This window comes from Pongo pygmaeus, chromosome 10 (assembly GCF_028885625.2).
Source record: "Pongo pygmaeus isolate AG05252 chromosome 10, NHGRI_mPonPyg2-v2.0_pri, whole genome shotgun sequence".
NCBI lineage: Eukaryota > Metazoa > Chordata > Mammalia > Primates > Hominidae > Pongo > Pongo pygmaeus.
The window spans coordinates 37,511,673-37,535,304 of NC_072383.2; the positions used below are offsets into that span (position 1 = coordinate 37,511,673).

At 34.9% G+C, this 23,632-nt stretch overlaps 1 protein-coding gene across 1 annotated transcript in view; it reads right to left on the bottom strand.

Moving 5' to 3' along the window:
- The window catches only part of SLC2A13 (solute carrier family 2 member 13), a 359,276-nt gene that overhangs the window by 295,249 nt on the left and 40,395 nt on the right, over positions 1-23,632 (bottom strand). The window contains exon 2 of the mRNA XM_054442881.2: positions 5,771-5,930. Coding sequence (XP_054298856.1) covers positions 5,771-5,930 — 160 coding nt within the window. The remainder of the gene's footprint in view (positions 1-5,770; positions 5,931-23,632) is intronic.

The window sequence follows — 23,632 nt, forward strand, 5'->3', positions numbered from 1 at the left end:
GATGAGTAAAAATCAGCATAAAACAGAAAAATTTAGCCTCTCTGTATATATACCTATCCCTATTAATACAAATCACATGATGACTATATACTTGTAAACACAGAAACACTCATTTGAAAATCAGCATTACGAAAGAGAAAATAATGAAAGTTTTCAGGTTCCTAGGGAGGTATATTCTTTTGAAGGAGATAAATTTTCATAGGCTCAGAAACTAATTTTCTTTCTCTTATTTTTATCCTCAGAAACACATATAATAATTTAATTTTTATCTATCTATGAAGTATATATATCCCTCTGTATAAATTAATACATTGGTATTTTGGTTTATAATCAATATCTTTTTATGCTAACTAAGAGTCCCTTCCCTAGAGCCCAGTGAATTTCAGCTTAGTTCAATAAACATTTACTGAATATTTACTATGTTCTGCGACCTTCCTAGATCTAAAAATGAGTAAAAGGTCAGTGACATTCAGGAGTTCCAAAATGAATGAGAGGAGATAGAAAAGTAAGCAAGTAGTTGAAAATAATATGGTGAGTATAAAAATGGAGCTTTGTAGAAAGTATTATGAAAAGACAAAGGAACAGAGTTTCCATGATTCATGAGCAGAGATTTACAGGATGAACAGGAGCTGGACCAGAATCCCTGGATAGGGTAGGAAGACACTACAGGCAAAAAAGAGCATAAGGAGGAAAAAAAAAAAAACTAGAAGCATGACAAAGCAAGATGTGGTTGGTTTACAAGCGTGAGTATTATAAAGTGGAGTGGGGGGCAACACTAGTTAGAAGAATCTTGAAAAGAATGCATGGATTGGGTACTACAAGCCATGATAAAGAATTTAATTTTTTTTCCCTGTGGGAAATAGACAGTCTTGAAACATTTTACTAGTGGCATGCCCAGATACGTTTTCTAGACAGATCATTTTGATAGCTAAGTTCACTTACTATATATTTACTGATAAGCCAGGATTTAACTAAGCAATTTTCCAAAAAGGATATTTTTGTTTGCTTGAAGTGTAGTTAGTAAATCTCACTATGTTCGTGAAGTAAGATTTAAAAATATTAGCAAAGAAGACAGGTATGGTGACTCACACCTGTAATCCCAGCACTTTGGGAAACTGAGGCAGGTGGCTCACTTGAGGTCAGGAGTTTGAGACCAGCCTGGCCAACATGGTTAAACCTCATCTCTACTAACAATAAAAATAAAAATAAACTATATATATATATGCTTCTCTGAGCATCAAGTTTTTAATCTGCAAAATGAGAATAACACCAATTCCACTAACCTGTCAAGATTTTGGTTAGGATCAAATGGTATTTGCTACCAGATGCTGAAACTGTTCATCACTATAATGCAAATATATACATATGCAAAGAAAAGGGCAAGCAGCGATAGAACTTTATCATTAATATTAACTATCGAAATATCTCTGCCATCTTTGTCAACACTACAATATATTAGGAAAAAAAAAAGTTATCCTCATGATTACTCATTAGAGAAATGCAAATCAAAACCATAATGAGATGCCACTTCACACCCACTAGGATGACTGTAATCAAAAAAGACAAATAACAAGTGTTTACTAGGACATGGAAAAATTGAAACCCTCATACGTTGCTTGTGGGAATGTAAAATAATACAGCCACTTTGGAAGCAGTCTGGCCAGTCCTCAAAAAGCTAAATACAGTTATCATATGACCTAGCAATTCCACAGATAGGTGTATATCCAAGAGAAGTAAACGCCTATGTCTATCCTAAAATTTGTACACAAATATTCATAGCATCATTATTTATATAGCCCCAAAATGTTAACAATACCTCTCAACTGATGAATAGATAAACAGAATGTGGTATATCCATATTATTATTTGCTATAAAAAGAAATAAAGTACTGACACATACTACAACTTAGATGAACCTTGAAAATTTGCTAAGTGAAAGAAGCCAGTCATAAAGAACCACATATTCATATATGAAATATACAGAATACATAAACCTATAGAAACACAAAGTAGATTAATGGTTGCCTAAATGTATGACAGTCTGGGGGGTTAGGGGGTGATGGCTAAGGAGTGCAAGGTTTCTTTTTAGGGTGATGAAAATATTCTAAACTTGATTATGGCGATGGTTGCATAGCTCTGTGAATACACTAAAAGCCAAGTAATTGTACAATTTAAATGGATGAGTTGAATGGTGCGTGAAGTACATCTCAATAAAGTTGTTTTTATTAAAAAATCAAATCTTTAACAATATTTTCAAAATTTTATTTCCTCTTTCTTCATGAAGCCAGATGGTGTCCTTCCCAGTACAGAATGTACTATGATACTGAAGTGCCAGAAAAATAGCAACATTGAATCTGCTACTGGCAATTCTTTTTTCTAGAGAAAGTAAACTTCCAGTTGTTCAGCAGAAAACAATTTATTTCTATGATATCTAAAAAATAAGAGAACAGAAACTTTGACCCATCTGGCATAAAAGGTGAACTATAATGTTTCTACACCATCAAAATCTAAATTGCTTTTCTGTCTATCGATTTCATCTTCCATCTGTCTGTCAATCCAATCACTACTGTAAAAATTATCAAAAATTATGGCTGTTAGATTATAAACGCTTGAAAGCAGAACCATGAGGAAGAAAGGAGTTAGCTTTTGAATAAGAAGATTTGAATCTAATCTCTGCCAAGGCCAAGTAATAGCCATGTGGTCTCAGGCAAATATTTAACTTCTCTAAGCATCAAGTTTTTAATCTGCAAAATGAGAATAACACCAATTCCACTAACCTGTCAAGATTTTGGTTAGGATCAAATGGTATTTGCTACCAGATGCTGAAACTGTTCGTCACTATAATGCAAGACCAGTAAATCTGGGACACTGGGTATTGTAGTATAAAATTAAATATTAGAAACTTGAGGTAGAGTTTCAGAAGCAATAAAAGCCAAAAAGGGAAATAAAACAAATTTAAAATATTCAAATTATTTGAAGACTGGGGACATCTAATGTGAAGATATATAAAAATATGAGTATGGAAAAGAAATTTTACACGATATATTTAGACCCACATTTTCCTTCAGATTTTTCCTTAAGATTTTTGAAACATATTGCTATAAAAGTGATGAGTTATCTATTGTTATAATTATGAATAAGTTATCATTGTTGACAATTCCAGAGTCTAAAGTTAATGCTAAGGTAGCACTTCAATCTTTATTTGCTTATAACCACATTCCTATTAGCCCAGGAGTCAGATGAGATAAATATACTGATAAGGATACTAGATAACAGAAGACAATAACAGAGAAAAATCACCTAAAAAAAAGGAAATATGTTTGCATGTATACATAATTAAATGTGTATTCATGCAAACAATAAACTGGGTTCAAAACAATCTGGTTGTTAATACTTTGGTCTATATATCAACGGGAGTTAGTTTTCCCATACTCTTATTTTATTTTTTCATCCCTAGGCAATCCAGTATTGCCAGAAAAATAAACACGAGCATGCTAATTGGCTTTACTGCAAATATATGTCTCCAGCTTCAGCTGGGATTCCATGGTTACTTGGAAATCATGTGTTGTCCCTAGTCTTTTCCTTCTCATGCTTCCCACAGCAGCAATACACTTTAAATCTTTTTTTCTCTAGTCTTCTGCCCTACCATCTTGAAGCATCATTCTTGCCAATAAAGAAAACAGATAACACAGAATGTTGATTTTCCTTCAGCCTCTCTTACAACATCGATAGTAGCATCCATCTTTTACTCAATTCATCAGAACAGCAACTAATAATGTGATTCTTCATTTATTATCTGCCATGTGCCAAGCGCTAGGCTAAACACTTTACATCTAATAAGTAATTTGGATCCCACAATAAACTTATAAGTATTTCTGGTTCTACTTCATAGAAAAGTGAAGCTCAGAGGGGCTAAATGACTTGTTTGGGGTTCTTAGCTAATCAATGGTAAAAAACAGATTTGAATCCAGGTCTGTCTATGATGTCTCCTTGCCTCTGGAATGGGGTTTCAGGCTTGTTCTAACACCTCTGCTTTTACACAGGCACACCACATTCATAAATGTACTGTCATTACTGTGAGATCTTTCTCTTTCCTAACCAGGACTGAGAAAAGATTTCTTAATTGTTATGCATAAGTGAAAAATGTGATTTATGCAACTATACATGCTATGCATTTGAATATATCTATATTACTTACATTAATAAAAATTTTTAACAAAATATAAATTGATGATTTAGAACTTCTTAAAGACATGTAAGTTGAAAAATTGACTTCCATTGCATTTACAAGAAAAATTCAAAATACCAGGTTATACTGAAAACAGTTATCATCTTTCCTCTTTCTCTTCATCTACTGAGTAGAAAAAAAAAAGAAGAAAGAAATTTCCTGCTTCAGTTTAGCAACAACTGCAGACACAACAACCGTTTTTAAAAACTGTGTCCTCCCCTTAATGGTCCTTACAAATGTAGGCCCTCATTAGCTTCAAAGAGTTTTCTCACATGACTTTTAATTAAAACTTCACCCATTTAGGTCTTTAATGGCTCATCCTAAGCCACAAGGTTTATCGTGCTTCTTACAAGCGGTTTAATTCCCTGGGTCCACATCGCATTGCACCTTTTTCTTTCTTTCTTTTTTTTTGAGATGGAGTCTCGCTCTGTTGTCCAGGCTGGAGTGCAGTGGTGCACTCTCGGCTCACTGCAACCTCCACCTTCCAGGTTCAAGTGATTCTCCTGCCTCAGCCCCCCAAGTAGCTGGAATTACAGGTGTGTGCCACCACACCTGGCTAATTTTTGTATTTTCAGTAAAGACAGGGTTTCACCATGTTGGCCAGGCTGGTCTCAAACTCCTGACCTCAAGTGATCTGCCCGCCTTGGCCTCCTGAAGTGTTGGTATTACAGGTGTGAGCCACCACACCCAGTCCACACCCTTTTTTCTTCTACTGTTGAGGATTAATATTAAGACTGTAAAAGCCATGCAAGCAAGGGTTTGAGTTTATCTTGTTGAATATTCTATTCCCCAGTATCTACAGAGAAGTAAATACTGAATAAATATTTTTCTAATAAGTAGAGGCAAGAAAACAAGATAGGCAGTATTGTATAACCTCTAATGCCTTTTAGTGAAATTTCTCTGGAACAGTTACATGAGTACTATAAAGATATCAAAATCCGGAGCCCATATCTTTTAAGCTTTAACATAAGATTTTGTTTTAATAATATTTAGTTTGCATTTATTTTAAAGCGGTTTTAAAACCACTTTTGTCATTTATTGATTCAAAATAAGCCAAATATCAAGGAATAATTTGTGTATTTTAAACTCACATATATCTTTTTATAGAGGTATATTTTTATCTTTAAACACTAGGTTTCTTTCAGATCAAAATGTAGCTTCCAGAATGCAAAAAGGATGTTAGTTATAGCTGTAGTTCATAAACAGCTTGTCAATCATTGTAGAATTCATGAACTCCATACATATTTATCACTGCATTCATTTTTAAACAAATATTGCAAAAGATTGCACACAGTGTGAGAAATGTCACCTAAATGCTAAAAAAGCCCTGTAAATATCAATTCTTAATGGTAGGTTCCTTGTCTATCATCAAAATAAATATCAGCTTCTTGTCCACTCTCAGTTTTGCTGAATGCCACCTACTTATAAATTAGCAACAATGATTCAAAACACATAGCTATATTTTGACTATGATTTCTCAATTTTTCTCCCCTTCCCCAAAATCAAGATTTGAAAAATTAAATGTAAAAAGTATTTACAAACCTCCATCCATCCTTCTGGAGATAACTGAAGGCTCCATCAACAACACTTGCAAAGAATTGCCCTCCTGTGATGAAGAGGGTATTAATGGTGACTAATCGGCCTCTTAAATTGGGTGGCGAGACCTCCGCAATGTACACTGGCACTGTCATAGAAGCAATGCCTATAAAAACAATGAAAAGTAAATGTGAGACATTTACTCAAGATTTCTGTTGTAATAAATACTAATGCTAGATTTAGGCATACACTTACATATATGGGCTTGGTTTTCTACTTTAAGCAAGGTTTACCACATATTTAAGATTTTGTTCACAACTAATTTGGTGCTACTGCAGACAAGTAAAAATGTATGTGAGATATCATTTTTCTTATTATCACTTGAAAGCCTGCAAATGAAAGCACCCCTAAAGACCTAAGATAATTTCAGAGTGCATATAAGTACGCTTTATAACTTCTTGAGGACTAAAAATAGCAAAAAAAGTTCTCTAGATAGAATGATTACTGAAATATTTTTAGTCTGTATGGAAATGTAATCAGACAATAGTGAGAATACCAAATTATCTTAAGATACATATTAACTATTCAAAGACATAGTTAGATGTCAGTAGATTTACTAAACTTTTAATTGGTTTACTAATAAGAAATTCATATAATAAATCACCTTATTCAATTGGCTAGGTGTATATTTCAGAATAAAAGAGTTTTACAGCTAAGGTGTATTTGGTTATATTAGCTTTAAATTTTTTTCTATCTGAAATTAATGCAGTACTCTCTATGGCAGTAGTTCTAACTTCACTGATAACCAGAATTACTTATGTGACTTTTTTCTTTAAATAAAATTGCTCTTACCTCAGCCACCCCAGACCTACTAAATAGAAAACTACAGAGGTGGGGGATGAGATTGTCCTTTTAAATTCTCCAGAGTGATCTTGAGGCTTACTGTGTATTTAAAAACCTAAAGTTGTATAGTACAGAACTTTGAACCAATCCAAATGATTTCTTAAATTCTCACCCTCTTGTGGCACCTGCAATTTCCATGTATGTCTGATTATTTAGCCTATTTTAGTATTTAGTATTATTTAGCCTGTTATAGTATTCAGCCTTACCCAAAGGTTGGACAGATTGATTTGCTGTATTTAATCAATACTTACCAAAGCCTCCATAAAAAAAAAGATTGCCTAAAAAATTTAATGTTTATATCTCTAGATACTATAAATCAATCCTTAGATTAAGCCAGAACATCAATAAAATAAAACAGATCTATATAGAACTGCTTTTAACTAATTGCTTTTTAACTAATTTATGATGGCAAAAAATAGCTTGTGTTGAAGGAATCAGTACTAAGAAACCTGTTGCTGTGTTTTCTGTACAAGGGCTGTTGAAGATGCTATTTATTACATCCCATACAGCAAGAGACATTTCTCTATGGTCTCAGTAACTGCAATAGTTGTGGTTTTCTACAAGTGATTTTTGTTAGTTGATGGCTATTATAAATCGCAGCTTTTTTTCATTTCCCTTTTTATGTACACAGTCAGAAAGACCCACCTCCATCCAATGTTTTGGACTTCAAGGTATTATTTTGTGACCCAAACTCTCTCCTAATGCCATAACAGTTGTAATTTATCCTATTATAAGTGTATTTTTCCTCTATTTTTATTTGCTTTGTTACATCTTTGAACAAGGCAAATAAATACATAAATGAACAGATAGGCAAGATTTATTTAAGTAATACATATTTATTTAGGAAAATTCACTGTACTATCGCACAACTACTGATAAGTAGTTATTAAATTTGCACACAAGTCAAACCATTAAGTCTCAGAACTAGATACTAATTTCCACCAAAGTTGTTTGCTACTGTAGTGCCTGTCAATAATCTTATGACTTTGAGTTTCATAGAATAATAAGCATGTGCTAATAGACACAGTATTAACAGTCTTCACAATTAAATCATCACCTAAGCAGCTGAAGTTTCCATTTGACTGCTAATCAATTTAATAGCACAGACCACCCTGAAATGCCCTCATCTAACCTGGAAAGAGGAAACAAACATCTGCTGCAAATGTTGACACGGGATTTGTATATTCTCTTTAGTTCTTTTACTATTAGAACATCTCAAACTTTCATGATTCAAACAATAATTTACAATTTGGATCTCTTTTTCTGCTATGGTCTGACTATAAACAGGAATTTGGTTGTTCCCTGTAGACAGAGATCTTTATTTAGCCATGTAGCCCCAGATTTGAGCATGGGAAATCAGGACTGTGGTTTTAGGCAACACATGCTCATAAAAAACACATAGATTTTACTTGACAGAAGTGCAGGTATGTCCTCAGACCCTGATAAAGTTTGATTATTTAAAACAAACACCTGAGCTTTGAAAGTAACACATACTGACAAAGGGTAAAGACTGAAGACAGACTCATTGGATTTGGAGTTGGAAAGAACCATAAAAGACCTTCTGTCCAATGAGTGCTCAGGCTGACTTAACACTGCAACAACTGCCTACATTCAGCAGATATTTTATAGGGACTAATAATCTTATTTAATCCTCAGGATATCTCTTTAAAGGGCATGTAATTATCTCCATTTTTCATTCCTCAGGTCACATGATGAGCAGGTAGAAGAATCAGAATTTAAAGCAGACAGCAAGATTCTAAAACCCAATTTTGATGGCACAAAAGATCATCATAAGTAAGGGGAGGCTCTGGAACCAGTGGGTTTCAATTCCAGCCTTGCCACTTATCAGCTGGTTAAGTCTGGACAACTTATTTGACTTTTCTGGGTCTAAAGTTCCTCATCTATAAAATAGGAAGAATAAAAGTAACTCCTTCATAGGAGTTGAGAGGATTCAATGAGTTAAGTAAAGCACTTAAAATTGTGCCTGGCTTACAGAAGGTAGTCAATAATATCAGCAATTATTTTTATTCTTATTATCATCTCTAGTTATGAGGCATCCCAATTCTTTCTATAGTAGGTGACAGGATTATAAGGATGAGTACAAACAAATAAAATAGGGTCCCTGCTATGAAGGAAAGTACACACAAGACCTACTCACAAAAGCATACAATCAAGTAAATAACTTCAAAATAACATGGTAAGGGTCATAATAAAGCTATACACTGGATTCTACTGTGGCATGCTGACAATGACCAGGTGGTAGTTGGAAAGGTTGGGCAGACAATTCTGCACAGAACATGAGCTTAAAATATATGAAATGACACGGGGTTTTCTGAGAGATAAATAGAAAATGTGAGGCAGAATATGTGTGCAGATAAGATGGGAGAGACAGAGGGCGCCTAAGTCATGGAAGCAGCATCCATTAATCAGTGAGTATTCATCAGACACTGGGTCTGAGCTGGGCACTGTGTTTAGCACTTTGGAGACAGTGCTGTAGGAGAGAGACATGAGCTCTGTTCTCATGGAGCTTAGGGTCTGCTAGTCGAGTGGGATGGGTATTGCCAAAGGGGAAGGGTGAGGAACATCAGACTATAGCAAAGGGACCAGCCCAGCCTGAAGAGTCAAAGGGGCCTTGGATAGAAGTCATATTTAAGCTGAGATGTAGTGAATAAGTAAGTGAGAGTAGGTTGGAGGTAGGGGAGAGTTGGGAGGTACTGCAGACAATCAGATCAGATTAGATAAGGGCCTTCAGGCAGGAAGAAATGCATCCTGCTGAGGAAGGGGTGGCGGACTACTTTTAGAGAAATGGGCAAGGATCAACCACAGTGTAAAGGATCTTAAAGGCCAAATTAAGGGCTTGGTGTGCAGAAGCCTCTGAATAGGGTAGAAGAGGAAGATGCATGATCAGGTTCAACGATCAGGATCAACTACATCATTCTAGTTGGAGTATGGAAAATTGATTACAGGGAAGCAACACGTACAGTGGCAGCAATGGTGATGGACTGAAATGAAGAGATTTGAGAATTATGTCTTTGGTATCCAGGTTAAACAGAATATGAATAGGATGTGAAGGATAAGGAGAGAAGGAAGCTGAGGATGATGTTTTGATGTCAGGAAAAAGCAACTAGGAGCATGATGGGCACTTTGTACAAAGATAGGGAGGGGCAAAAATGAAGTTTGAGTACAAGATAATAAGGTCAGGTCATAGATGGAATTGAGTCAGAGGCACTTTGTGAAATATAGAAGTAGATAGTAAGTGGCCTGCTTGATGGAGTGCTGGAAATATAGATTATTTACATGTGAGTGGTCCCACCCCCTCCCTGTTTCCCCTACCCAATAAGGTCTTCGCCAGAATAACCTGTCTCCTCCTTTATCCTCGAGAAAGAATTTGGTCTTTGTCAGTCTAGTTCTTGAGCTTTTATCATGCTAGGCAAAAAAAAGGGTGGAGAAAAGAAAACATGGGCAAATAATGAGGTATGTAGGGAGAAGTTAAGAGCAAAAAAGACAAAAAACAGTTGTGAGTGAGAGTCTCGGGGTCAGTCTGGAGAAAATGGGAGCCTGTAACAAAGGGAGTAACCCTTGAGCGGGTAAGTGAGGAGATGACAGCGATTTTAAGAAATAATGCTGATTTGTAACCTACATGCTATTATATTCTTAAAGAGAAATAAGTTAAGAGCAGTTCTGCCTTACTATTGCTTTTAGTTGCTGGACTACATTTCTTCAAATGCTACATCAAACTGACATTCAGCCAGGTAGGGCTTGGGAGTTACACAACTAGGTGGACGTCAAAGGATGGTCCTATGGGGACAATGTGCATAACTGAAACTATGGAAATGGATAAGATCACTCAATGGCATACGAGAAGAATGCTTAGAATAGAATCCTGAAACAGTCCAACGATTAAGGGACTCGGAGGGGGAACTGAGAAGGTTCATGACAAGCAAATATCTACCTTACCTTTCAATACTGTGTTATTTTTAAAGGCTTTCTATGTTATCATTTTGTCTTATCATGTAAAATCATCCTGGGCGCAGTTGGTTCATGCCTATAATCCCAGCACTTTGGGAAGCCGAGGCAGGTGGATCATGAGGTCAGGAGATTGAGAACATCCTGGCCAACATAGTGAAACCCCATCTCTACTAAAATACAAAAAAATTAGCCAGGCATGGTGGCACATGCTTGTAATCCCAGCTACTCGGGAGGCTGAGGCAGGGGAATTGCTTGAACCCGGGAGGTGGAGGTTGCAGTGAGCCAAGATTGTACCACTGCACTACAGCCTGGCGACAGAGCAAAGACTCCATCTCAAAAAAAAAAAAAAAAAAAAAAAAAAAAAAATCCTATAAGTAGGCTGCTGGAACTGATATAATTTATTATCCCCCTATGAAAAGTAATGATGCCCAGCCCCAGAGACAGATATAAAGAGATTTTCAGAAAGCCACATGGCAAGTTAATGTCAAAATGGGTCTCACAGATCCAGGTCCTCTAACCTTTGTAATTTGCCATTCAAGGGCTGGGTGTCATGCCTATGTGATCCTTTGGAAATGTCTTAGAAACATTTTATTTTTGACCTTCTTACTTTGACTAGCATACATAAACTTCTAGGGGCAAAAGTGTCTTCTCTCTTCCCTGCCCCTATTGCCTGCTAAGTGACTTACTGCCACCAGACATCATGTTAAAGAGCTTGGAACAATTAGTAAGAAAAATGACAACTGAGTATGATTAATTGTATAATTTGGGACTACGCAAGTTTAAACCTTAAAACCGCTTTATGAAACTGGAAACGTAGGAGGATCCGTGCTCAGTCTACTCATATCTGCCCAATACGCACATGTTAAGCACAGGGCCTGTTAACAACTCACCTTGCTGTTCATAAAAGCAACCCATGCAAACTATAATTTATGGATTTCTAAACATGGAGCTCACTTTTGAAAACCTTGGACATGAAGGCTTTGTCACCCCAAAATCTACTTTACACTTTGGAAAAACAAATGGAATTTTGTCCCTCAACAAAGCTCATTATTCTACTTAAGAAGGGATGGTTAAGTAAAACTACTGCTTAACTTTAGAGTCTGTTTCAAATCACTATTATGTATTTGTGTAATTCAGCCCTCGATTTATATAAGCCACAGAAATATTCAAATAAATGAGCAAAAATTTCCCCTGTCATTTACCTAAAACCTGTTTTAAAGAAAGAAAATACATCAAGGCTCACATTTTTGCTCTGGTACTATAACTCAAAGATCATGATTTGAGATCTTCAAAATGAAGAGTTAGGTGCTTTAAAAATGAATGTAATGAATAATATTTAAATATGATTTAAATATTTAAAGTTCAGGAGAGTTCTATGAAGAGCTTTTGATTTCTTTCCTATTCTAATCACTAACCAAATAAAATAAAAGCCTGATAAAGAAAAAACAAGTTATTAATAGTCCATACTAAACTCACACATTGAAATTAACATAAGGAATATAATGGTATAAATTACTGTTAATAGCTTACTAGAGTAAACATAACCACAAAAATCCATGTTGGTGTTATTTCTAAATATTTTGAAAAAGCTCAGTTTCTTAGAAAATGTCCTACAAAATTATAAGATCTACATCAATGAAAACTCATTATCGCACTTGGCTTGAGAAGTTTCACCAGGAAACTGCATCTCAGACACTGCAGTGCAACCGGATTCACACACTACCACACTGCCAAGCTGATTCACCATCTCAACAGCACAAAACGCTCTGGAGTGCAGAAGTTGGCTTTCAGAAACGGCTGGAAGCCCTTTTAAAGGCCTGAGTCAGAAGTATAAATAATTTCATAACCAAATACCATTAGAAAATCCTGTTGTGATGGATAAATACCCATGAATCACAGCTGTCTCTCAGCATGATAAGCCAGGCAGCAACTAATTAGCCTCTTAGAAGCACATGAAGCTACCTTTTAATAATAATGCTTCTTGAACAAATGTTCTAATTTCATTTTGCAAATTATTGCTTTATCATCTCTAAAGAAATACTTTTAATAAAAAGAAACAATCTGTCAAAGGAATCAGAATCCCTCACTGTGGTTGTTTTGGTTTGGCTGTCTTGCTCAGGGCTGATATGTTTACATTTTTTCCAAACAGTCAAGTATCTACGGTTACCAGGTTGTTAACAATTTAGAATTCAGTTTCTACTTTTTTCTAATAAGGCTTAAGACACTCAGAAGAGATGCTGGGAAACTTCAAAGTGTACAAAATACCAACATAAAATGCCTGTAACAGAAGAGTCAGGTTATAAGAAAGATTCTCTCTGTGGAGATAACTAGCAACGTCAATGGTCTACAGACTTAAAGAGCTCTTAACATAGTATTACAAACATGTCATCAGCCTTTCAACTCAGTGAAGTCTCCCAAGGCTAAAATGACCACTTCTGTTAGATTGCTTGAGAATATTCTATCTGTCTATGTCCTTTTTCACTGGTAACATCCCAGTAGAGCCTGTATCACATTTGTCTCCCCAAGCAGGACTACAAGCCTGTTAATGGAATGATCAGATTTCACATATCTTCTGTACTATAAGTTGCCTAAGTGTCAAGCCTAAGGGCATAGAGTAAGCTATTGATTAATAAAAAGTTATTGATTAGTACTATGGAATGCATACACAAAACTATATTCTTTTAAACTAGTGTTAACTGATTGGTTTCCCTAATGATATTCATTAGGGAAAATTTGGAAACTACAGGTAAGAAGTAAAGTGAATAAAAATCACCTCTAATCACTTATAGATAACCACTGTTTAAATTTGTTTATAACTGTCAGTATTTTTTCTACAAATCTATAGTTTTCACTCATACTGCATTTTCCTTCTCTTTAAAATATTCTTTTCCAAAAATGGTCTCAAACTTCCTACATAAGCTAGGCAGGTACCACAAATATATGAGACCAACTGAGTGGAAGATATTAAGCTGCTTGCATAACAACTGAGGTACAACACACTCCACAGGCCAAAAAAAACAAAAAACAAAAAAAAACACACACCAGCCGAACAAAACACATCTCTAGAGCCACATACAAAAAACCCTGGTTTGGCACCCTTGTAACAGGATAATATTCCAATACTAAGATATAACTTATGTAACCATTCCCTTCTTATTCCATACTAGATTCTTACATACATACACATTAGAATGGGAAGCCTGTAACTTTCAGATATCAGAAGTAAGTTCTGCTTTTTGGAGAGAATATTCATCAATTAAATTAAGTTTAAGAATAGTAGTGTTATAAAGAGGCCAGGGAAAAACACAGAGAAAGAAAGAATTTCTTGACAGGAAGTGATGACAAAATAAGAAATTGATATTCAAGAAATTTCCTAAAATAGATTTAAGAGGTTATAAAAACATGGGAAAGATCACTGTATGAAGTGCTACATAAGCAGAAGCAGTATGCGTTTCCACCTGAAAAGTGGAATGCACAAAGGTTAATAAGAAATCAATATGCTTTCCCCAAGGCAGTGAATTTAACAAGCAGCAACATAAGTGGTGCTTTGTCATATTTAACTCTATGTGACATCTAGAGGCAAATGTTCTAAGAACAACAGTGTGGCCTAAATCAGAGCTAAAAAGACATGAATCACCTGAATACAGATGATAATTGCATAGGTGTCAATGAAATGCACAAGGAATATGTACAGAATATGACTAGCCCAGGACTAGAATTTAGCTGTAGAAATGCTCATACAATAAAGGGCTGAGGAGTAAAATAGAATAAACTATTGAAGGAAATACTAGAGTTGCAAAATAATAAATGAACACAGTCTCCACCATTTTTTTTAAGCTGTTCTTTTTATAAAATGATTTGACCTTGCCTAGAAAGCAGAACCCAGGAGGTGGAGCTTGCAGTGAGTCGAGATCGCGCCACTGCACTGCAGCCTGGGTGACAGAACGAGACTTCGTGTCAAAAAACAAAACAAAACAAAACAAAGAAACAAACAAAAAAAAGCAAAGAAACGAAGAGCCATGAGGAGGGAATCAAATAAAAAGACAATAGACTAAAATTAAATAGGGAAATTAGTAGCATAAGGAAGGACTGTAAAAACACACGAATTTAATAGCAGAATACAAAATAATAACAAAAGTAAACCCCATACTGGACACAGTAAAGAGGAGAAATGAAGCTGTGTGAAGTCTGAATCAGAAGTATAGAACATCAATTTAATATGCTCTCCATGATCAGAAAACAAAGGAAATTGCAATGATAAAAGATATTGTTGAAAAAGAAACCATTATAAGAAAAATAAATGAGCTCAGGTATAGGTGCTAAAGCTGGAAACATCCTATACAATTTTCTGATTTGCAAGGTTAATAAAAATTGATTTAAAAAAATTTTATGGATGGGGCAGGAAGAAAAAACAGCTTGTCCATAAAGTAATAAAAAGCAGGTAATATGAAATGACACAGAGCAACAACTACAGATATTTGCGGGAAAATTATTGTGACTCAAGTGTTTTATTTAATATTTTACTTAATTTGGACTACAGAAATCCAGGTAAATGGGTACACTGCTGAGCGTTTCCTTAACCATTTTTCCAGTGGTTCTGTTTTCCTAGTTCTAAGTAACATATTTCTTGAGCTACATTGATAGAATTTCTTGACTTCTCTGATATCCACTTCAAAGCATTAACTGGTCTTTTTCTGTTCTAGCATGTGATAACAATGGCTAAGAATTTTACGCAGTTGGAACACTATGCCTGAATAATTTTTACACAAAAATTTCTACTTATTTTTTCAACATTCAAAGAGGCACCGATTATAGAGCAACATAATGTCCACCTTAACTACCAAAGATCTCTGTTAATTATTTCCTGTGTCTGAAACTTAGACTGAATGGTCCTGGCCTTTGAATTTTTAAGTGGTAAAAATAATAAAAGCCACCCACCAACAGATATTATCTTCATCAGCCACTTATAATATTATCTTTCCATCTAGGGCATATAAATGTCCCTATGCTGCTTACACTTGAAAATTTCTCTCTAGATAGATAGATAGATAGATAGATTTACTATATATATATTTTACTATAAATATATAGTAAAATCTTAACCAACTAAACATGCAGAAGAAAAAGGCATGTTTTTAAGATCTACAAACAATGTCACATAACTTGTTTTCCCAGGGTCTTCGATGATAATCCATGGCAACCATAGTCCTCTAACTATAGTCAGTTTTCCAATGTTTGAGGAAAAACACAGCCAAATTAACCTTCGCTTTCCCTTATTTTTTTTTAACTATAAAATAGGGAATTATTTTCTACATGCATACCTTTTGCACTTGATCTTCCAAGATACTTTTAAATTAGAAAATTTAAATACTTTTAAATTAAAAATTTAGATACTTTTAAATCAGAAAAGTTTGTTACAGAGCAATGAGAAGAATTAGAAATTGCATTCCTAAAATGAAACAAAAAGTCTGTTTTTTGGAGCTCTAGTTCTGTATCACCTGGCTTTCATCATAAAGCTAGATCTCACTAAAGATAAAAGGGAATGGACTGAAAAAAAAGAGAGGGAACGTCATTCGATTCTCTTTACCATGCAGCCATAATTATTTTAATGGACTTAATCAATTTCATATTTTGTTCTTCAGTAAACCAGCTATATATATGTAACTCCAAATTGCTTAGTTCTTTGAAATGGCAGGCACTAATTATGGTGAAACATTTTACAACATTTGAACAAACTTTTTCCTGTAGGGCTGAAAAAGATTATATAGCTACCTAACACTTATGAAGGGTGATAAGCAAGATGCCGTAACTATGGCTCATAATATTCTGAGAAATAGACTCCACATTATATGACAAATACTTCATGAACGAGTCAGATGACTGTGAAAAGGGCAGTATCATCTCTCTTAGGCTGGCTTTAGAACAAGTTGATTAAAATAAACCCATGTATTACTCTCCATGGCTAATAAACATCTTTTCACTCTACTTGTAGATCTAGTGGCAGCTGTGACTCAGCCAACAGAGCCTAGCTCTTGTACAAATTAGCTGGGATGAATGCTGGCATTATCACTTATTTCTGCTGCAGTAACTCTGAGACACTGATACAGCCAGAATAGAGGTAGTGATTCTCTTTGACATATGATGAGGTAATACAACTTTTGGCACTGCTGCTACTCAATGATTGGATTGTAAAACACCTAGCTCCATTGTCTTATCCTTTTTTATTAGATTTTTACAAACTCTCCATCTACAAGTATGCTAATGGCACATTTCAATACATTTCAATACATTTCATTTATACAGAGTCAATACCCTATATGCCAGAGGAGACAGAGGAAGTAGATAGAAAACTGGATGACAGATAGATAAGACAGACATATAGATAGATAAAATAGATACGCATTGAGTGTGGAAAACTTTAAACTGTTTTTCCTCTGCTCTCACACCACAACAATCAACTTCTGACCAATCAGCTTCATGCTGGTGTTCCCAAACTCCCCCTTTAGGTTTGATTTCTTTGCTAGAGCAGCTCACAGAACTCAGGGAAAGTTGTTTACTGGTTTGTTCTAAAGGATATATGAAGGACATAGATGAAGAAATACACAGGACAATGTATGAGGAAGGAGCACGGAGCTTCCATGCCCTTCCTGAATGTGCTACCCTCCAGGAACCTCCATGTGTTCAGCTAGTTTCCTGGGCCTTTTATGGAGACTTCATTGAAAAGCCATGATTGAAGCATAGATAACCATGTCAAAATGTGATCGGACAAAAAGGGTACGACCTTACACTAACAGAATGAATGAGGAAACCCAGAAAGGCCTGTTAGATTCTTCTTGACCCTTCTGTGTGGCATTCCTTCCTTCAAGGGTATAAAGAGGATGCGCTCTGGAATGGGGGCCTTATAATCCACAATGGAAGATTAGAGTCCTGTCTTGACAGTGAAAGGAGAGCAAGAAAAGGCCAGGGAGAGATAGATTCTGTTTCCTGATCCTATTTCTGGGGCCCAAAGGGCCCCAATATTATTTTAAAAAGACTGTAACAAAGGTCTATGGGAGTTGTAAGCCAGAAATTGTGGATGAAAATCTATATCGATGGATGGATGGATGGATGGATGCATGGATGGATGGATGGATGGATGGATGCATCAATGGACAGATAGCTCACAGTATCACAGACATATAGACAGATGTGGAAGGATGATGAATGGATGACAGGTAAATAATATATGATAGGTATATAGCTAAAGTTAATTTACATTCATTTTCAAAGGGCTAACTTTAACTTGATGAAAACTACTTAAATAAGTAGCAGTAAATGCAAAAACTTGAAAACCTTCTTTTGTTACTTTTGTCACGGCAAGTTGTAAAGGATCCCCCAAATCCTAAGGTTTCCTTTCTTTAGGTATGTTCAACCTTAAGCTTGTGTGTTTATCTTCATACGTATGGAAAGGCATCAGAAATCAACGCAGAAAGGAAAATTCCCATGTATACTGGGTTTTGTTTTTTTTTTGCTTTAGTTTTTTTGTTTTAAATACAAAAGTAGGAAAAAAGAAATAATTGCTTTATTTAGGGCATACTCAATATTCTCAGTGCTGCTAGAATTTCTTTATTAAACCACAGCTGACTTTTCAACAGTAACAATGGAACCCAGAAAACAGTAAAATAGTATCCTCATTGCACAATCAACTTATGTTTCTAGTTCAACAGAAAAAAGTATCTTTCAAGAACAAGGGCAAAATCCCTAAATAAGGAAATTCTGAAAGTGTATTTTAGATAAACAGTGATCCCAAATGGATAGTGCAAGAATAAAGATGCAGGAAGAAATCAAGAGCATAGAAAATGATAAAGATGTAGAAAATAAATTTTAAAGTCATTAACAGTATCTTGTGGTGCATAAATGCAAGCTCAAGAAAAGAGAATCAAAAGACATGACAACAATAGAACTAAAATTGGGAGAAGGTTAAAGAAAGTTAATGTGCTTTAAGTTGCATATATTATTCGGAATAAGGATAAAGATATTATGTAACTTCAGATTTTGTTATGTTAAATATGTATGAGTAAAATTTCAGTGGCAACTACTAAAAATACATGCAAATATAACTTCCAAATTACTTGAGAAAAAATTGTATGAAAAAATATATATACACACACAAGCAAGGCAATTCAAAAAGGCAAAAAGGAGAGAAAAAGAAGCATAAATAAGCTGGGAAAGAAAAGGCAACAGAAAATGGTAGATCTAATATGTATAAATGAATCAAATGTACCAAGTAAAAAGAAGAGCAATCAGTCTGGACTTAAAATTTATACTTTAGTCTTGTACAGGAAACATAACTTAAAATGATAGGAACAAGACTAAAAGCAAAAGGATAAAAAACATAAACAGAAAAGTCTAAACAAAAGAAAGTGAAGATAGCCATATTAATCCAGACAACATAAACACTGAGGCAAAAAACATAACTAGAAATATAAGGGTCATTCTGGGAAAGAAACACAACAAAAAATAATACAAAGTTATAAAAATACAGTGTAACAACTATGTACATAGCATTTACATTGTATTGGGTACTACAAGTAATCTAGAGATGATTTAAGGTACACTGAAGCATAGGTGTTGGATATATGCCAATACTATACCATTTTATACAAGGGACTTGAACTTCCACAGAATTTGGTGTCCACACAAGTGGGGTCGTGAACCCAATCCCCCATGAACATCAAAAGATGACTGTACTTTCCAAATTGACATACAGATTTAATACAGTTGACATCAAAACCCAAATGAGTTTGTGGGGGTTTTCAAATTTGACAATCCAGAAAAAAAAAAAAAAGGAAATTTAAAAGTTGATCCTTGCTGGAAGGACAATGGGCCAAGATTAGTCACTACTCTTGAAAAATAAAGGAGGACTTCTCCTTCCCCATATCAAGATTTATTATATGCTACTATAATAAACACAGTATATACAGAAAAAGAAAGGCCATTAGAACAGAACAGAAAACCCAGAATGAGACACACCCACACATCAGCCCTTGACATACAACAGAACAGCTACTGTGTAGATCGGGGGAAAAGATGGACCTTTTAATAAATGGTGGTGAGACAACTGGGTATCCATGTGTAAAAAAATAAAATTGAACCCCTACTTCTTATTACAGACAAAAGTCAATTGTTAAAAATTGATGTGTTAAAAAATACATACCAAAAATAAGCTTATTAAGTTTTTAAGAGATAAGATAGGTGGTCCTGTGAGGCCACAGTTTTATAATGAGAAATCCTGCAATCTTCAATTTAATCTGCCCTAGCTGATGGTAGAGGATAGTCCCCTTAGCAGAAATCAAGATTATTATTCATGAAAAAAACTAAATTTCTTACTTTCTTATTTTTGTAGCTTCAGGGGAAAAAAATATCCCAAAACCTCAAAAGATCCATCACTTGTGAACATGGATACTGATGTAAAGAAGTACTAATTATTTGCTCATAATGCAAAACAGAAAAAAAAGCATATATATCTGAGGACTATCAGGAAAAAAATAGAAGAAGACATTTGTAACTTAAAACATCAACTCTCTAAGATATTTTAGGGGTACTTTCAGCAGAGAAATCAATGGCTAAACTAAGTTTTACTGCATTGTATCAGCTTCCATATTTCTAGAAGAAAATTATACTGAGTTTCCATGTTTAAAAGAAAAGTAATAAGCTCTTAGAAAAAAAATTAAAGGGTTTACTATAAACATCCAAATTAAAGTTGTAGGAGAAAATTTTCCTAAAATCTTCGAGGGCGACATTAACATTAATTATGCTCTAAATTTAGAGAAAAGTGTTCCTTTTGAAAGACTGATTTACTATCCTGCTTTATCTATCTTTATGAGAACTTGGTGATGAAGAATAAGGAGCCATTATAGCTCACATTTTAAGTGACATTGACCAAAAAAGTTAATAGCAAGCTAGCCACTATAAATACCATTTTTCTGGTATCTATTTTACAAGTTGTTTTATATAGCTACCCCTTCATTAATGCTTCTATAAATACCATTTATCCAGTATCTACTTTACAAGTTATTTTACATAGATACCCCTTCATTAATGATTCTATAAATACCATTTTCCGGTATCTATTTTACAACTTATTTTATATAGATACGCCCTCATTAATGCCTCCAATCAACTTTTTGTTTTATCCTTAGAAATGGGACAACTCCATACATTTCAATAACTAAAAATCTCCCAGTGAAGTTTATTTGTCAGTTACTGATTATTCCACAACTTGTGACATTTCCGTTTTGAAGATAAAGGATAGACAGAAAAACCAGTTACAGGACCACTTTCTTTCACAAGGAGTGAAAGAAACTTTCACAAACAACATGCCCCAATATTTACTTGAAATCCAAATTAGTTTTCCTTTGACAGACAGGGGAACAAGGAGATATTCCTGCCAACAATTCATCGAAGCATAATGCCTACATCTAAATTAGTAAAAAAAAAAAAAACACTGAAGAAAAAAAAAAAAAAGCAGCTGCTATGTCTCTATTCAGAATCACACAGCAGCTGTGAAAGCAGTTTTATTCTTCCACTTCCAAGTCAATGCATCAAAACTCTTGCCCAGAAGTGTGCCAGCAACTACCACACTAATTGCAAAATGCCATAGCAATGAAATGACAATAGCCATGCACGTTCATTTGGATAACCAAGCCGGGGCTATTTATAACCGGAAGAATGACTCCAACAAGAAAGTCATAGAGGACGGACTAATTAAGGTGTGCAAATCCAAATATGTTAAAGACTTGACTTCATGTTTTATTCAGCTTACCCCAGAAAAATGTTGACTATAATCTCATTAACTATTTTTTACTTTTTAAAAAAACCAAACATCAGTTCTTACACAAAATATATCAAACTTCAAATTATTTTTCTCATATTTTTGTATGAGAATTCTTCAGTACCAATTATAAATATCATTTAAAATATAAAATATATGGCCAGACATGGTGACTCATGCCTGTAATCCCAGCACTTTCAGAGGCCAAGATGAGAGGATCGATTCAAGCCAGGAGCTTGGGATCAGCCTGGGCAACACAGTAAGAACCTGTCTGTATAAAACATTTTTTAAAATTAGCCAAGCATGGTGGGGCACACCTGTGATCCCAGCTACTCAGGCAGCTGTGGCAGGATGATCACTTGAGTCCACAAGTTCAAGGCTGCAGTGAGCTATAATCGCTCCACTGTACTCCAGCCTGGGTGACAAAGAGAGAGCGCCCTGTCTCTAAAATATATGTATTATATTATGTGTATTGTGTATACATATATATTAATATGTATACTCACACATACGTACACACATACCCCTAATCCATTTGTCACAAGAAAGTGGTCTTAACTTTTTAACATCTAAGTTTCAAAAATAAATAGTAAACATTATTTTGATGTACTTCAATGTAAATAAAAATACCTAATATGGAGTCATTATTTATTGATAAAAGAAGGAAAGAATAAAAATGACAATAATCTCTGAAAAAGACTAACAGACTCCCACAGTGCAAGGAAATTATTTTTAAAATCAAGGGAACTTCATTCCAAGTAAGTGTCCCATGGTGTTCTTCTGCCTTCTTAAAATTACCAAAATCGGATCCATCACAAGCAAGCTACATCTCATAGGAAAAGCTCAGTAGATTGACTTTCCACCATAACAAATAGAGCAAAATATTTCATCAAAACTGTTACTGTTTCCATCAAGGATGCTGTTCAAGGCTATCATAAAAGACTAAGTGTTAGTGGTGAGAAGCAACCGCAAAAATCACAGTGAATCATTATAGTACTAGAAATCCTTCAAAAACCTGTAACTGATGGTTAATTAATTAAATCAAATCTTATCAAATAAAAATTCAATCTAAAAATTGATCATTTCAAAGAAAAATTATTTTTTCTTAAAACTGAATAATACTGATTAAAAGGAGCATTTAAAAACTAAATATTGATATCCTTAAATGATGCAGCAAAACAATCCCAGTTTTTTATTTCTAATTCATTCAGCAAATACTGTATATACTGATACCAGAAAGTTATACTTATCTTGAAAAGCTTAAATTTTAGATACTAAAAAATGAAGAGATAGAACAGCAATATTTAACTGAGACCAGAAAGCAAAATGAAGGTAACTCCAGTCCACAGGAGGCTACCTGAACAGGAATATCGACATGAAAATAAATTGCTGAGAGTACACAATAATTATGGATTACTCTGGCTATGTTAATAACTTACTCAAATCTCTCTGCTACCCTGTAAAATCTGCCCTTTTATAAACTATTGTTGCCAGGCATGGTGGCTCACACCTATCTTATAATCCCAACACTTTGGAAAGCCAAGGCAGGAGGATTGCCTGAGCTCAGGAGTTCCAGACCAGCCTGGGCAACATAGTGAAACCTCATCTTTACAAGAAAAAAAAAAAAAAAAAAACTAGCTGGGCATGGTAGTGCATGCCTGTAGTCCTAGCTACTCAGGAGGCTGAGGCAAGAGGATCACTTGAGCCCAGGAGGTCAAGGCTGCAGTGAGCTGTGATCATACCACTGCACTCCAGCCTGGGCAACAGAATGAGACTGTCTCAAACAAGCAAACAAACAAACAAAAATTGTTAGCTGTCATCTAAGACTATAAATGTTCTATATGGCTTGGACACCTTATAACTTCTCTACCACAACCTGAAGTGACCCAAAAGGCCAATTATTTTCAGAGGATACAAATATTCTATTGTGATACTTTATTACAAAACACAACCACAATGGAGATAAGGTGAGCCAGGAGCTAAACAATAATTTCTTAAATACCTACCATGAGGCAGGTTTTACATAAGTGTTTTATTTCAAAGTCTCACAAAAGCACGTTGAAATAGTTATTGTTAGCCCCATTTTACAACCAGCTATAACATCAGAAGTGTGACAAAACACCCAAGGTCACACAGCCAGTAAATGGCAAGACTGTCTAATCCTAATATTCATGTTTATGTGG